At 34.7% G+C, this 14,198-nt stretch overlaps 1 protein-coding gene across 1 annotated transcript in view; it reads right to left on the minus strand.

Moving 5' to 3' along the window:
- Positions 1 to 14,198, minus strand: part of LOC133206309 (ATP-dependent RNA helicase DDX1-like) — a 214,382-nt gene that overhangs the window by 113,177 nt on the left and 87,007 nt on the right. Inside the window, exon 16 of the mRNA XM_061342266.1 lies at positions 2,146 to 2,206. Coding sequence (XP_061198250.1) covers positions 2,146 to 2,206 — 61 coding nt within the window. The remainder of the gene's footprint in view (positions 1 to 2,145; positions 2,207 to 14,198) is intronic.

Here is a 14,198-nt window from a genome sequence, read left to right on the forward strand (position 1 = left end):
TCTTGATAGATTTTGAAAAGAAAACACAGTTTACCAAGGAAATTAATAATATATATTTGATTTAAACCTGCTGTTCTCTTTTCACATTCTAGACAAGAAAGATTAATCATGGAAAATACAGGGATCCTTGAGCTTCCAGTTGCTTGTCAATCATTTTTCAAAATTGAAATGCTCAACCTACCCTGTAGTTTCCATGGTATGGAAACTATTACACCACAATTACACATTGCTTCCCGTCTCAGAAAAATAAGGGAATCTTGAAGTTTCCCTGTAATTTCCTTTTATGAGACACCAGATAATTCCACCAAGTTTCCATCACACGGAAACCGCTACGCTCCAATTCCATATAGTTTCCTGAGTCATGGAAACTTGAGGAATCACGAGGTTTCCTCTAGTTTCCATTCATAGGAAATCTGAGGATTCCATCGAGTTTCCATTCCATGGAAACCACTACGCTCCGATTCCACATAGTTTCCTAATTATGGAAACCAGTGGAATCTTCAGGTTTTCCATTACGGGAAACTACATGGAAGCTCAGGAAACTTCAGGTTTCCTGAGGTTTCTGTGGTTCGGGATACCTTATGGAATCGGAGCGTAGTAGTTTCCGTGGTACGGAAACTTGACGGAATAACCTGGCATCCGCTGCGGAAACCACTAGGAAACATGATGTAAACATGAGGTTTCCATGTGGTTTCCATATAGTTTCCCATGACGGGAAACTGCTTATTTCACCCAGTGATAACAATGAGATATTTATGTAAATCTTACATTAAGATAGGATTATTTGGCACATTTAATTAAACACAAGATAAATAAGAACAGGAAAATGAAACATTAATCTTTTAAATGCTTACAGTAACAAAGTAAATAAATTGTCCAGTTTTTGACAATGTAAGATAAGTTTGAAATATTGGTTAATGCATGTATTAAATAAAGAAAATAAACAAATTAAAAAAGAGAGCATTTCAAGATAATACAGATTTATGAGGTACATGTACTCATTATGGTGGTAAATAAATATTTCATAAATGTTAATTAATGAGAGTCCTCTAATATACTGTATTTCTTGAAATCCTCTTCATTTCAATCAATATGTGTGGGTTTTTTTCTGTGTTTAATTTACATCTCAAGCAAATACACTGAATGAAGGACACTTTTTTTTTCATCTAAATTCAGAAAATATTCCCTTTCATAAAGAAACAGATCAAGCTTAAATATGAATTGAAATTTAGCATGTACATTGCTATGTTAAACAAGTAATGCTGAAGTTCTCAATAACCGATATCAAATCCTAGAAATTTGAGATCAAATTTTATAGAGACAGTACAGCGCATCTCATCAAAAAACAGACTTGATAAAATTTTCCGATAGGATTTGGAATTTTTTTCCTCTCATAAAATATATTAACTTTCGGAAAATTAAAGGAATTAATTCAGAATTCACGTGGTACAAATAAACACAACTAAGATTGTTCTGTTTTGTACAACCCTTGGATTTCCAGCAGATTCTAATAAGGTTAATTTTGTTTGAGGAGAGATATTCATGTTTCTCAAACTGTTGACATCAACTTTATACCTTATTTCTTAATGATATACTGGGTAAATTTGACTGAAAAGAAAACACAAACACACATTTTGCAGCCATACTGTCACTTTAAGGACAGACGATGCGTTCCTCAATAATATATAATTTTTTCTAAGATTTTGTCATTGAAGTATTGCTACTTTAACATGTTAACTCGCAAAAAATTGAGGTACCTTACCAGGCATTTGTGGAAGATACCAGAGCATGGTTTTCCTATAAAATCCGTTTGGAAGAAACTTAATTAGCCAATAACACATTTTTTGGTGTTTCATTTTTTTTAAAGACAATTAGAAATCAGTTTATAAATCAGAAAGTAATTAAAATTTTTAATATTTTCCACATAATTCGAAGGTATACAAAACAGATATTCGAGGAACATATCATCTGACCTTAAGATTGTCTTAGTGCAATGTCAGATATTAGGTCCTGGACATCAGATGTCACATCTTCATATATCCTACATGAATATCAAGGCCAGAAGAAGCAAGGCAAATATCAATTACATTATCCTTCATTTTTCAAGTCAGATATCCAGAATTTGATATCAGATATCATACTTACCCCTTTTTCTAGTGTTTCCACCTGATCTCTCACATTGACACCACCAATAATGAGCAATTCTCTAAGAAAAAAAAAATTGTTTTGTACAAAATTTTACACGAAAAAAAATTAGCAACTCTTCTGTTCAAATTCAAATATATGTATTACATGTACTAAAATCATTGATATTATACAATTACGGAATCTTTCAGTGGTTAATATGTTTTGACATTCACCAGAAAAATATCAAACCATATTAACCACCGAAGTACTGTGAAATATTTACATTTCCAATGTCTTTGTCCAAGATAAAATTACAAATTGTAAAAATACTTTATTTCTACATAAATCTACTGGTTCATTGATAGGCGCGGTTAAAAAAAAATCACGTGCGGGGCGTGACAAATAGAGACAGAAGCAGGGCTATTAGCACGGGAATTTGCAGAATCAGGAGCATGTAAATATAAGGTTTAACTGTCAAATTTTTTGGATTCATGATGATGATCAATAGATTGGCTTGCGTGATAATTTTATGCATAAACGCCTTCGGCGTTTATGCAAATTATCACGCAAGCCTCTCAATTGATCACATCATGAATCCAAAAAATAAGAAAGTTATTCCTTAAATCACATATTTCTTGGGGTCAAATTTTCAAGGTTTAAAGAAAAAAATTTTGTTTTTAGGGAATTTGATTTTGCGGTTGGAAAAATGTCGAGTAGTTAGTATATGAAATTTTACATTGACATGAATTTGTGGGTCTCTATATACCTCAAAACAATGAAAATTAACCCCAACCCCCACCCCCGGAAATAAGTGATTTCACAGTAGTCCAAAATCGTTTTATTATATAAACTGGTATTGAATTAATAAGCTTTGAAGATGATGATACCATTTTCATAAACGAACTTCTGTTGCAGAAAATTTTGAATTTGTACTGAATACAAGTTAAAACCTCGCTGTTTTACTTTTGTAGTCTATAAAACATCAATTCCCATCAAAATATTTAAATAAAAATTTAGTGAAAGGCTAGCCTAACATTTTTCCTGCTGAAATGTCAAGCTGGGTCCACTGTGGCAGCCATTGCTTACAATGTTACTTGAGGCTACATTTGTGACATAACAACTTCCATTTCATGTGCAGTGACCATCCGGTGAATATGACTTCAAATCTGATTAATATGAACTGTTTGCATTTGCATAGATTATGTAAGAACTATAAGTAGACTAATGTAAATCACTTTTTATTTGCGAACACTTTATTTCCACATAATTATGTGAGACTGCCTGCTCGTGAAAATCAAATTCTCAAGTATACCTTGGAATTATTTTAATTCATGGGAGTTTATGTTTGTGGGCAAGCAAAATTTTACTTGTTCATGGGGACGTAATTTCGTGGGTTACCCATTTATATGATAGAATCAATGAATCAATAAATTTACAAAATAAACATTTGTGGGAATGTAAATTCTTGGGTAAGGGTGACCCATGAAATCCACGAACAGTGGTCCCCCAAATTCAATGATGATTCCACAGTATTTTTATCACTAATGATTAAAAAAAAAAATAACCAAATTTGCAAAAATTATGTCTCATTTATAAACATCAAATGACAATCTCGCAAAAATAAGGTTTGGGAAAATCTGATTATCTACTGTATGTAATAAATTTATGTACAATTAATTTATTTATAATAATATTTAAAAAAAAAAAAAAAAAAAAAAAAAACCATAAAACTTATCAAAAGTTCAGTTTAGTAAAAATGCATCATGGACCAAAACCATTCCTTTAAAGTTTACAAGAAATCCTAAATCCCCAAATACCAAAATGCAAAATTCATTACTGAACAGTCAGATTAAAAAACCATTTGAAAAATGTAGTCCAGACACTTGGGAATGTTTCATGAAAGGGCAGAACAGAAATCCTCTTTAACTGCTTTATATTGTATAATTAAACAAGTGTTTTGGGTTCCAAGACAGTAAAGAATTCCACATTTTCTCCTAAGAGTAATTCTACAGCTGTCTGATGATTTTCCCAAGATTCAAATTCAATACAATACTTCATTTCATGGAAAAATAACTTTTAACAGGCCGTGGGGAAATTGTGTTAAAGCTTACTGTGCACAAGATTGAACAGATCTAAGTACAAAATTCTCAACTGGAAAATAAAACGTAATGCTCAGATAATACAATTAAACAAAGTACCAGAATAATTTTTTTTAAACGAAATTTTAAAAAGTGAGAAACTGAATTCTTGGAGAAATCTCAAACACTGATTAAAGGTTCCTTGTTGATCAAAACGTTCCATAATAAGATGATTTAGTTTATCAAAAGAATTTGAGATAATCATGTCTCTCTCAAAAGATGAGACATACTAGTTTTGGTATGGTTGTCTTGACTATCTGTTCATCACAAACATAGGTAATCAGAGATTACAGAGCTCACCTCAACGAATGTTGTCTTTAAGTAAGGGAAAGTCCAACACTAAACTAATAATCTAGGAGTGTGCATCCCTAGATGCAACATTTATGCAATTTTGGTCTGATAGGGCTTGCAGTTACTTAGGAATAGACTTATCTGAAAACTTAAATCTAGTCACTCATCCAGAAAATGTAAGTCAAATCCAGCATCCAAAGCAAGTTTTGAGATTTTTCGCCCCTTGATGCATCATCCATGCAAGTTTGGTCAATATAGGGTTTATAGATACTTGGAAATGACATCTGCTCCAAAAACTTTAACCTGGTCACTCATCCATAAAATATAGGTCAGATTCAGCATCCGAAGCAAGTCAAGTAGTGTGCATCTTTAGATGTATCATCCATGCAAGTTTGGTCAATATAGGGCTTATAGTTACTTGGAAATGACATCTGCTCCAAAAACTTTAACCTGCGCATGTGAGTTAAGGCTAGGTATAGGCGTTTCTATGCAAATGAGCCAATAGAAATGCATAAGAGGTATGTCTATAATCCAGAGAAAGTGTCGATTTATTTTCTTATGCATACTTAGTACCAATGATATATCATAGCCAGTACACATTATGACGTCATATTATGACGTCACTGATCTTACCTACTGGAGGTATTGAATCACATCAACAAAACAGCTTCTGCGCAAGGGATTATCCTATTTATTTTTACATAAAAATTGTATAATGCTAAGAAGAATATTCTGTAGATTTATAAAACTGCTGCACAAATCCTATGCATTTTCTCATTTGTTCGGAATGTGAGGAAACTTATACCGGACTGTCCATTTTTACCTATATTCAACTTTATACTTTGCAAATAGAAATTATACAACTGAGCTGTTGATATTTGTGCAGCAATACCAACAAACTTTGGAATAGTTTGCTTCTAAATATACTTTGTTTCAGTTAAATAAAATAGAGCATGCCCTTGCGCCGAAGCATTTTTGTTGATATCCATAATAATGTTGTGTACTTAAGAACAATGACGTCATAATATGACGTCAAAATGTGTACTGGCTATCTCATGTCGTGGGTACCAAGTGTGTATAAGACAATAAGTTTTAACTTTCTCTGTATAATAATTTTAGTCCTTAACCATTTTAATTAAATTATTTGCATAAAATTGCCTATACCTAGCCTTAACTTACCTGCGTGGTCACTCATCCATAAAATATAGGTCAAATTCAGCATCCGAAGCAAGTCCAGTAGTGTGCATCCTTAGATGTATCATCCATGCAAGTTTGGTCAATATAGGGCTTATAGTTACTTGGAAATGACATCTGCTCCAAAAACTTTAACCTGGTCACTCATCCATAAAATATAGGTCAGATTCAGCATCCAAAGCAAGTCCAGTAGTGTGCATCCTTAGATGTATCATCCATGCAAGTTTAGTCAATATAGGGCTTATAGTTACTTGGAAATGAGACCTGCTCCAAAAACTTTAACCTGCTCCAAAAACATTAACCTGGTCAATCTTTAGCTGAAACTGCAGCATCTGAAACCTTGACTGGTACAATAAAACACACTAGAAGCATCCTCCATGCATCTCTGACTAATATAGGCCATAGAAGTACTTGAAAAGAAAACTGCTCCAAAAACCTTAACCTGGGACGCCGACGCTGAGGGTATTACATAAGCTCCCCCAACTTTGTTGAGGTGAGCTAAAAATGTTTCCAGACCAAAGCTCTTGAACCTTTGTTTGGAATGGATTCAAACTTTATTATTTACATTTGCAAAGATTTTCTTAGATGAACCTATTGAAGAGAAAATATGTTCAATTCTGTATGAACTTATTAGGGGGTCAGAAGTCATGGCGTGAACGAATCACACAGCAAGACGATATCTTGTCTACATATTTCTGTCACAGTGACACTGGTTTCGGAACTTCTAAGCCATTAAAGCGATGAAAAAGATAAAATTATTGAAACATATATTTTTTTTCATTCAAAAATGATCATTAGATCTTTCTTCGGTGTGAAGAATGTTTCTAATTAGCCTAAAATCACGCTTACCTTTTTAACCCGAAATTCCTTTGAAGGTATGTAACAAACTGAAGACGATAGCACCGCTTTTGACTTCATATATAAAGAACTCATACAATAATAGTAAGATTATTCTCAGTAGCGATCATTGTTTTTCATTATGAACAGATATTTGCTGAACTGGACTGCTGAACATCAACGTAAGTATTCAAATGTTGGAGCGAGGCGAACTCTCAAGACCAAACAGCTTCTAGGTCTTTGCGCGTCACATAGCAATACGGCGGACCATTCGTGTAATAAATGCAGTTCTATTCAGAATAATCGTCTCAAATGTAAATAAAAGTAATAAACAACAATGTTAAAAAGTTCACTGGGAAATGAACTTGGTTGGTATGTGATCAAATCTTCGGGCTTCACAGGATTTGATCTCGTGACCAACCAAGTTCATTTCCCAGAGAACTTTTTAATATTGTTGTTTATTTCTTAAGTATGTTGTTGCCTATAACCTTAAGGTATGTCAGGATCCAAACTCAAGGCTATATCTAAAAGATCAAGGTGAAAGGAAAATAATGAAATGCTGTCTGAGTTATATCACTCTAGAACCCTTGACTGTATTACATTCAGACTAGTTTGTTGTTGAAAATGACTTGTTGTGACATAGGACTTAGATATATAACATGATCTGAAGTCAAGGATCCTAATTACTCGGCTGCTAATTACTTGGCTTCCCAGCTACTTGGCTGCTTTAAAGTTGTTGTTTTTTTTTTGTTAAAGACAGTATGCTACAGTATTTAAAAATTAAGAATGGAATAAGAAGGATTAACATATATTACGAGGATATCATTGTAAATTTAATTCAATATCAATTTTACTACATTTTTCCAGAATACTTACTATTTTGTACTTTTGTATATCAAAATGGTGGATGAAAAAAACATTCTGAACAATCTTTTGATTGTGATGCTTTCATTTGGAGTCCTCTGTTGGAGTTAACATACGTAAACAAGAGGCCCAAGGGCCTTAACGGTCACCTGAGTACAACAATTTAGAGGATCCATAAACTCTAAACGAAGCTTTGTTGCCCAATAGCAAGGAAAATAGTACGACTATGATCATAATAGATGTCTCGATTATTACCTCTCACATTGGCCTCACTTGGCCCTTGAAGAACATTTAAAAAGATAAGTTATATTTGTTTCATTTTTATTCATCTATTATTTCCAAGTCTACCTGATTATTAAAACTATGAAAGTACTTTTTGCATTATACAATAAATGTTCTTGCATAATTTTCTTATTCTATTAATCTTTCAAATACATTATCTACAGTGATTAATTATCAAAGGTGAATGGCAAAGGTGAATAACTTCACTAAGTAGAATACAAATTAATAGAGCCCTGGCAAGGACCAGAACACTTGACTAAATGGTCAAGATGTTCAAAATTCTGGTAAAAATACCTTGCTTATTAAAACTTTTACTCTGTTTGCTTCTAATATGCCCTGGAGCAGAGGAGATTTTCAAAGAAATAATGCACTTTCACTATTTAACACAGCCCTACCCTAACACCAGAACACATGACCTAGGGTCATGAAAATTTACAAATTTGGAAGAGGTACCCTCATCATCATAACTATGCAATTAGTTGAAGATTTTCAAAGAATTCACACTTTTTCACTAGATTTTCAAAGAATTCACACATTTTCACTATATAATCAAAAAGAGCCCCCCCCCCCCCCCCCCGAGAAACAACAGAACCCCTGGGACCACAAGTTTTAAAAAATTTGTAAAAGCATCCTTGCTCATCATAACTATACACTTGTTTCTTTGCTTTATAACCAGGAGTAGAAAAAAATATTTTGAAAGAAATTATGAATTTTCACTATATAATCAATAGAGTCCCCCCCCCCCTTCACCAGAACCCCTGACCCAGGGGCCATGAAATTCACAATTTTGGAAGAGGCAGCCATGCTCATCATAACTATGTACTCAGTTAGTATATTTCATACCCAGGAGCAGAGAGGAAGATTTTCAAAGATTTAATGCATTTTCACTATATAGTCAATAGAGCCCCCCCCCCCCCCTCCAATACCAGAACCCCTGACCCAGGGACCATGAAATTCACAATTTTGGAAGAGGCTGCTATGTTCATCATGACTACGTACTTAGTTAGTTTATTTAATACCCAGGGGCAGAGAAGAAGATGTTCAAAGAAATAATGCATTTTCACTATATAATCAATAGAGCCCCGCCCTAACACCCAAACCCCTGACCCAGGGGCCATGAAAATCAAAATTTTGGAAGAGGCAGCCATGCTCATTATAACTACATACTTAGTTAGTTTATTTCATACCCAGGAGCAGAGAAGAAGATTTTCAAATATTTAATGCATTTTCACTATATAATAAATAGCCCCCCCTCCTAACACCAGAATCCCTGACCCAGGGGCCATGAAATTCACAACTTTGGAAGAGGCAGCCATGCTCATCATAAGTACGTACTCAGTTAGTATATTTCATACCCAGGAGCAGAGAAGAAGATTTTCAAAGATTTAATGCATTTTCACTATATAGTCAATAGAGCCCCCCCCCCCCCTCCAATACCAGAACCCCTGACCCAGGGACCATGAAATTCACAATTTTGGAAGAGGCTGCTATGTTCATCATAACTACGTACTTAGTTAGTTTATTTAATACCCAGGGGCAGAGAAGAAGATGTTCAAAGAAATAATGCATTTTCACTATATAATCAAAAGAGCCCCGCCCTAACACCCAAACCCCTGACCCAGGGGCCATGAAAATCAAAATTTTGGAAGAGGCAGCCATGCTCATTATAACTACATACTTAGTTAGTTTATTTCATACCCAGGAGCAGAGAAGAAGATTTTCAAAGATTTAATGCATTTTCACTATATAATGAATAGCCCCCCCCCCTCCTAACACCAGAACCTCTGACCCAGGGGCCATGAAATTCACAATTTTGGAAGAGGCAGCCATGCTCATCATAACTATGTACTCAGTTAGTATATTTCATACCCAGGAGCAGAGAAGAAGATTTTCAAAGATTTAATGCATTTTCACTATATAATCAATAGAGTCCCCCCCACCCCCCACTCCCTAACACCAGAACCCCTGACCCAGGGACCATGACATTCACAATTTTGGAAGAGGCTGCCATGCTCATCATTACTTTGTACTTAGTTAGTTTATTTAATACCCAGGAGCAGAGAAGAAGATTTTCAAAGAAATAATGCATTTTCACTATATAATCAATAGAGCCCCGTCCTAACACCCAAACCCCTGACCCAGGGGCCATGAAATTCACAATTTTGGAAGAGGCAGCCATGCTCATCATAACTATGTACTCAGTTAGTATATTTCATACCCAGGAGCAGATAAGAAGATTTTCAAAGATTTAATGCATTTTCACTATATAATCAATAGAGTCCCCCCCCCCCACTCCCTAACACCAGAACCCCTGACCCAGGGACCATGACATTCACAATTTTGGAAGAGGCTGCCATGCTCATCATAACTTTGTACTTAGTTAGTTTATTTAATACCCAGGAGCAGAGAAGAAGATTTTCAAAGAAATAATGCATTTTCACTATATAATCAATAGAGCCCCGCCCTAACACCCAAACCCCTGACCCAGGGGCCATGAAATTCACAATTTTGGAAGAGGCAGCCATGCTCATCATAACTATGTACTCAGTTAGTATATTTCATACCCAGGAGCAGAGAAGAAGATTTTCGAAGATTTAATGCATTTTCACTATATAATCAATAGAGCCCCCCCCCCCCCCCCCCCCAACACCAGAACCCCTGAACCAGGGGCCATGAAATTCACAATTTTGGAAGAGGCAGTCTTGCTCAACATAACTATGTACTTAGTTAGTTTATTTAATACCCAGGAGCAGAGAAGAAGATTTTCAAAGAAATAATGCACTTTCACTATATGATGTATATAGCCCCACCCTAGCACCATAACCCCTGACCCTGGGGCCATGAATTTCACAATTTTGGTAGAGGGCTCATTGCTTATTACAATCATGCCAACAGTTTGACTGCTTGATGTCCAGGAGTAAAGAAGAAGATTTTTAAAGATTGCATTAATTTTGGTGGTTTTAGCCCCACCCCTCAGGCCCCAGGGGGGCAGGGACCATGAAATTCACAATTTTTGTTCCCCTTCACCCATAGGTGCTATATGCCAAAATTGGTTGAAATTGGTTGAGTGGTTTCAGAGAAGAAGCTAAAAATGTTCAAATGTTAACGCACGACGAACGCCGACGGACAAAAACGGATAGCAATAGGTCACCTGAGTGACTCAGGTGACCTAAAAATACAAAAAAAGCTGAGATATCAAGTGAAATAATCTGGAGATATCTCAATATCTCGTAGATATCATAAAGAATGTAAGAATCTGTCGACTGTCTTTGAAAAAATTATACAAAAACATGACGATCTCCAATGCAATAATTTAGCAGGGAACTTTGTAACCAGTGGACAGCAAACATTCTCTATTATTATACTTTCATGTTAAATACTAAAATCTGATTGGTTTAGACGCATTTAACAATCCGTAATGTTACCCTCAGCGTTAGCAACACACTTGACAATGGGTAACATTACGAAAATGTCACATGCGTTCAAATCATGCGCGTACGGTTCACCGTAGAATTCTCAAAACGTCAGTTGTGCGTTTGAAAGAAGCCGAATAGACAACGTCAATAAAAGCTTGCGTCCGATGTAGCTTACTTGAAAACAACAAACGACAGACGAAACATCCTTGCGAATGCAAACTTTAATGATAAAGGACTTTCTGAGTAGCAAACAAACAATAAAGAGGTTGGTAAATCTTTTCCGAAGCTTTCTTATTGAGAAAAATAGAAGTGGGGAGTTTGAAAGCTTTCTTAGCGTGAACTTAACGACGATCTCCGAATTTTTTTATGACATCCGAAATCAATAAGACATTCAGTATAATAAAATAAATAGTGCACGTTTTTGAGGGTAACAGTTGAAATTGACACCCCTTGGAAAACCATTGTCAACCGACGCGTCAGCGGAGGTTGACAATGGTTTTCCTTGGGGTGTCAATTTCAACTGTTACCCTCAAAAACGTGCACTATTTATTTTATGTAAATGATCAGAACCAAGATAAGAAATTTTGGTTTAAATGGAATGAATAAAATACACTACTTGAAACTTTTAGAGAATTGGACAGCAATGCAATATATTGCAATATCTATTGCAATATGCTATGAAATATTGCAACATATCCCAATATAATTTTTCTGGCAATACCCACCCCTATTTTGTACAGTACATATTTTTGTTAACTTTAGTATAAGCAAGACTCTGCTATAAGCATGTCCAGTATAAATAGGTTGACTGTGGTATTCATATAGGGTGATTTTTAAAGAACCGGGTACGTTAAGTATAACAGAGCGGCCCTGTCTCCAAATTTGATTTCAGTTTTTTACAAACATGCCTACGATGTGTCCTTTCAAAATCATTTTATTTTTTTTAATTATCACAAACCGTTTTTCCATCAGAGGTCTCGAAAAATGGGGAGTTTTCTTTAGAAATTACAAATTTTGACGTGATAACGTCATCACGGCGTTACTGATTTTAACGTTACGTTAAAAGAAATCTGTAAATTCTCTGAACCGGAAACTATTTACTTTAACCTGCCTCATGTTCCAGAAAACAATTTTGAACTTTTATTTCAATTCATCGTAATGTATTTTTGATAGCTGGAAGGAGTAAAATAATTTAAAGGAAATATAATTTTATTTCAAACGATTTCATCAGACAAGTAATGAAGCTTGATTCATCCATACAGACGAGACAAGGTAGTACTTCTTTTAAAATTGTGCTCGTATCAAATTTATCATTTTTTTATGTAAAAATGTCCTAATGATTTCTTCAATCATTTTCCACATTGCCTATAAAGTTACATTAGAATTTTTAAAGATACATGAATCAGTATTAAAAAGAAAATTGGAACGTCCCATATAAAGTTGTCAAAATTGGATTTTTGGCAATGAAAAAGTCATCAACACCACTTCCCTTTTCTATTCCAAAAAATGGCAGCACTATTAATTTCGTTTTTTTTTTTTTTTTTTTTTTTGATAAACATATAAATTACTCACTATTACGGGTTACGAGGTGTCTTAAACTGCGTTAAAATTTTTTTTTCTCTGATGTTAGGATTTCTTTAAAAGATCGTTATTTATTCACTCCAGTGGATCCGCTTTACTGCACGGTTCATGTAAAATACCCTAACCAGGAGCAATCCCCAATATACTTACACACAATCACTTTCTATGTTAAAACCACAAGAGGAGACCGGTTATAAGAGTCCTGATTGATGAGGCCATTCCAAGTTTTTTTCTTTGTTTAGCCTCAATCCTAACCTACATGTATCTTCCTATCCGAGAAAACACACAAACCAAAAGAGGGAAAACGCAGCATTTTCAGAACAGGTCTAGAATTTATTGTTATCATTTGAGACCTCTCCTTGCCATAAAACTTAGTTAAACTATTAGTTTATTGAAATAAAAAAAATTAATACACCACTTAACAAGAGGCCCATGGGCCTTGAATCGCTCTTCTGATAAACTGTACAACCTATCACTTCTATTTGAAGCCTCGAAGTATCCTGTATATTTACATAAACCCTTGAAATTCCAATTCACACTCTGAGAACCCAAGATGATTCTAAGCCAATTAGTACCTGAGAGTTGGTCATGGTGACCTACTTATCACTTGTCATTCTCTGAAGACCCATCAACTAAGTTTGATGATTCTAAGCCAATTAATACCTAAAATATTTTTTAAAATTATAACCATGAAATTTTATAAGTAGGTCAAAGTGACCTACTTTTCAATTGTTTTACTCCAAGGACCCAAGATGCAAAAGTTTGATGATTCTAAGCCAATTAGTACCTGTAATATTTAATTAAAGCCATAAATTTTCAAAGGTAGGTCACCGTGACCTACTTTTCAGTTGCTGTACTCCGAGGACCAAAGATACATCGACTGACAAAGTTTGATGATTCTAGCCAATAAGTACCCAAAATATTTAATTACAGCCATAAATTTTCAAAAGTAGGTCACGGTGACCTACTTTTCAGTCAACCTACTCCGAGGACCAAAGATGCATCAACTGACAAATTTTGACGACTCTAAGCCAAATAATTCCTGAAAATATTAAATACAGCCATAAAATTTCAAAAGTAGGTCACCGTAACCTACTTTTCAGTTGTTGTACTCCGAGGACCCAAGACGCATCAACTGACAAAGTTTAAAGATTCTAAGCCAATAAGTATCCGAAATATTTGACTAAAGCCATAAATTTTCATAAGTAGGTCACCGTGACCTACTTTTCAGTTGTTGTACTCCGAGGACCCATGACGCTTAAACTGACAAAGTTTTATGATTCTAAGCCAATTAGTACCCAAAATATTTTATTAAAGCCATAAATTTTCCGAAAGTATGTCATGGTGACCTACTTTTTAGTCGACCTACTCCGAAAACCCATGAGGCATCAACTGACAAAGTTTGATGATTCTAAGCCAATTAGTACCCGAAATATTTAATTAAAACCATAAATTTTCAAAAGTAGGT

Source organism: Saccostrea echinata, unplaced genomic scaffold (genome assembly GCF_033153115.1).
Source record: "Saccostrea echinata isolate AGI-Se365-2 ecotype Australia unplaced genomic scaffold, CSIRO_AGI_Sech_v1 ptg000054l, whole genome shotgun sequence".
NCBI classification, from domain to species: domain Eukaryota; kingdom Metazoa; phylum Mollusca; class Bivalvia; order Ostreida; family Ostreidae; genus Saccostrea; species Saccostrea echinata.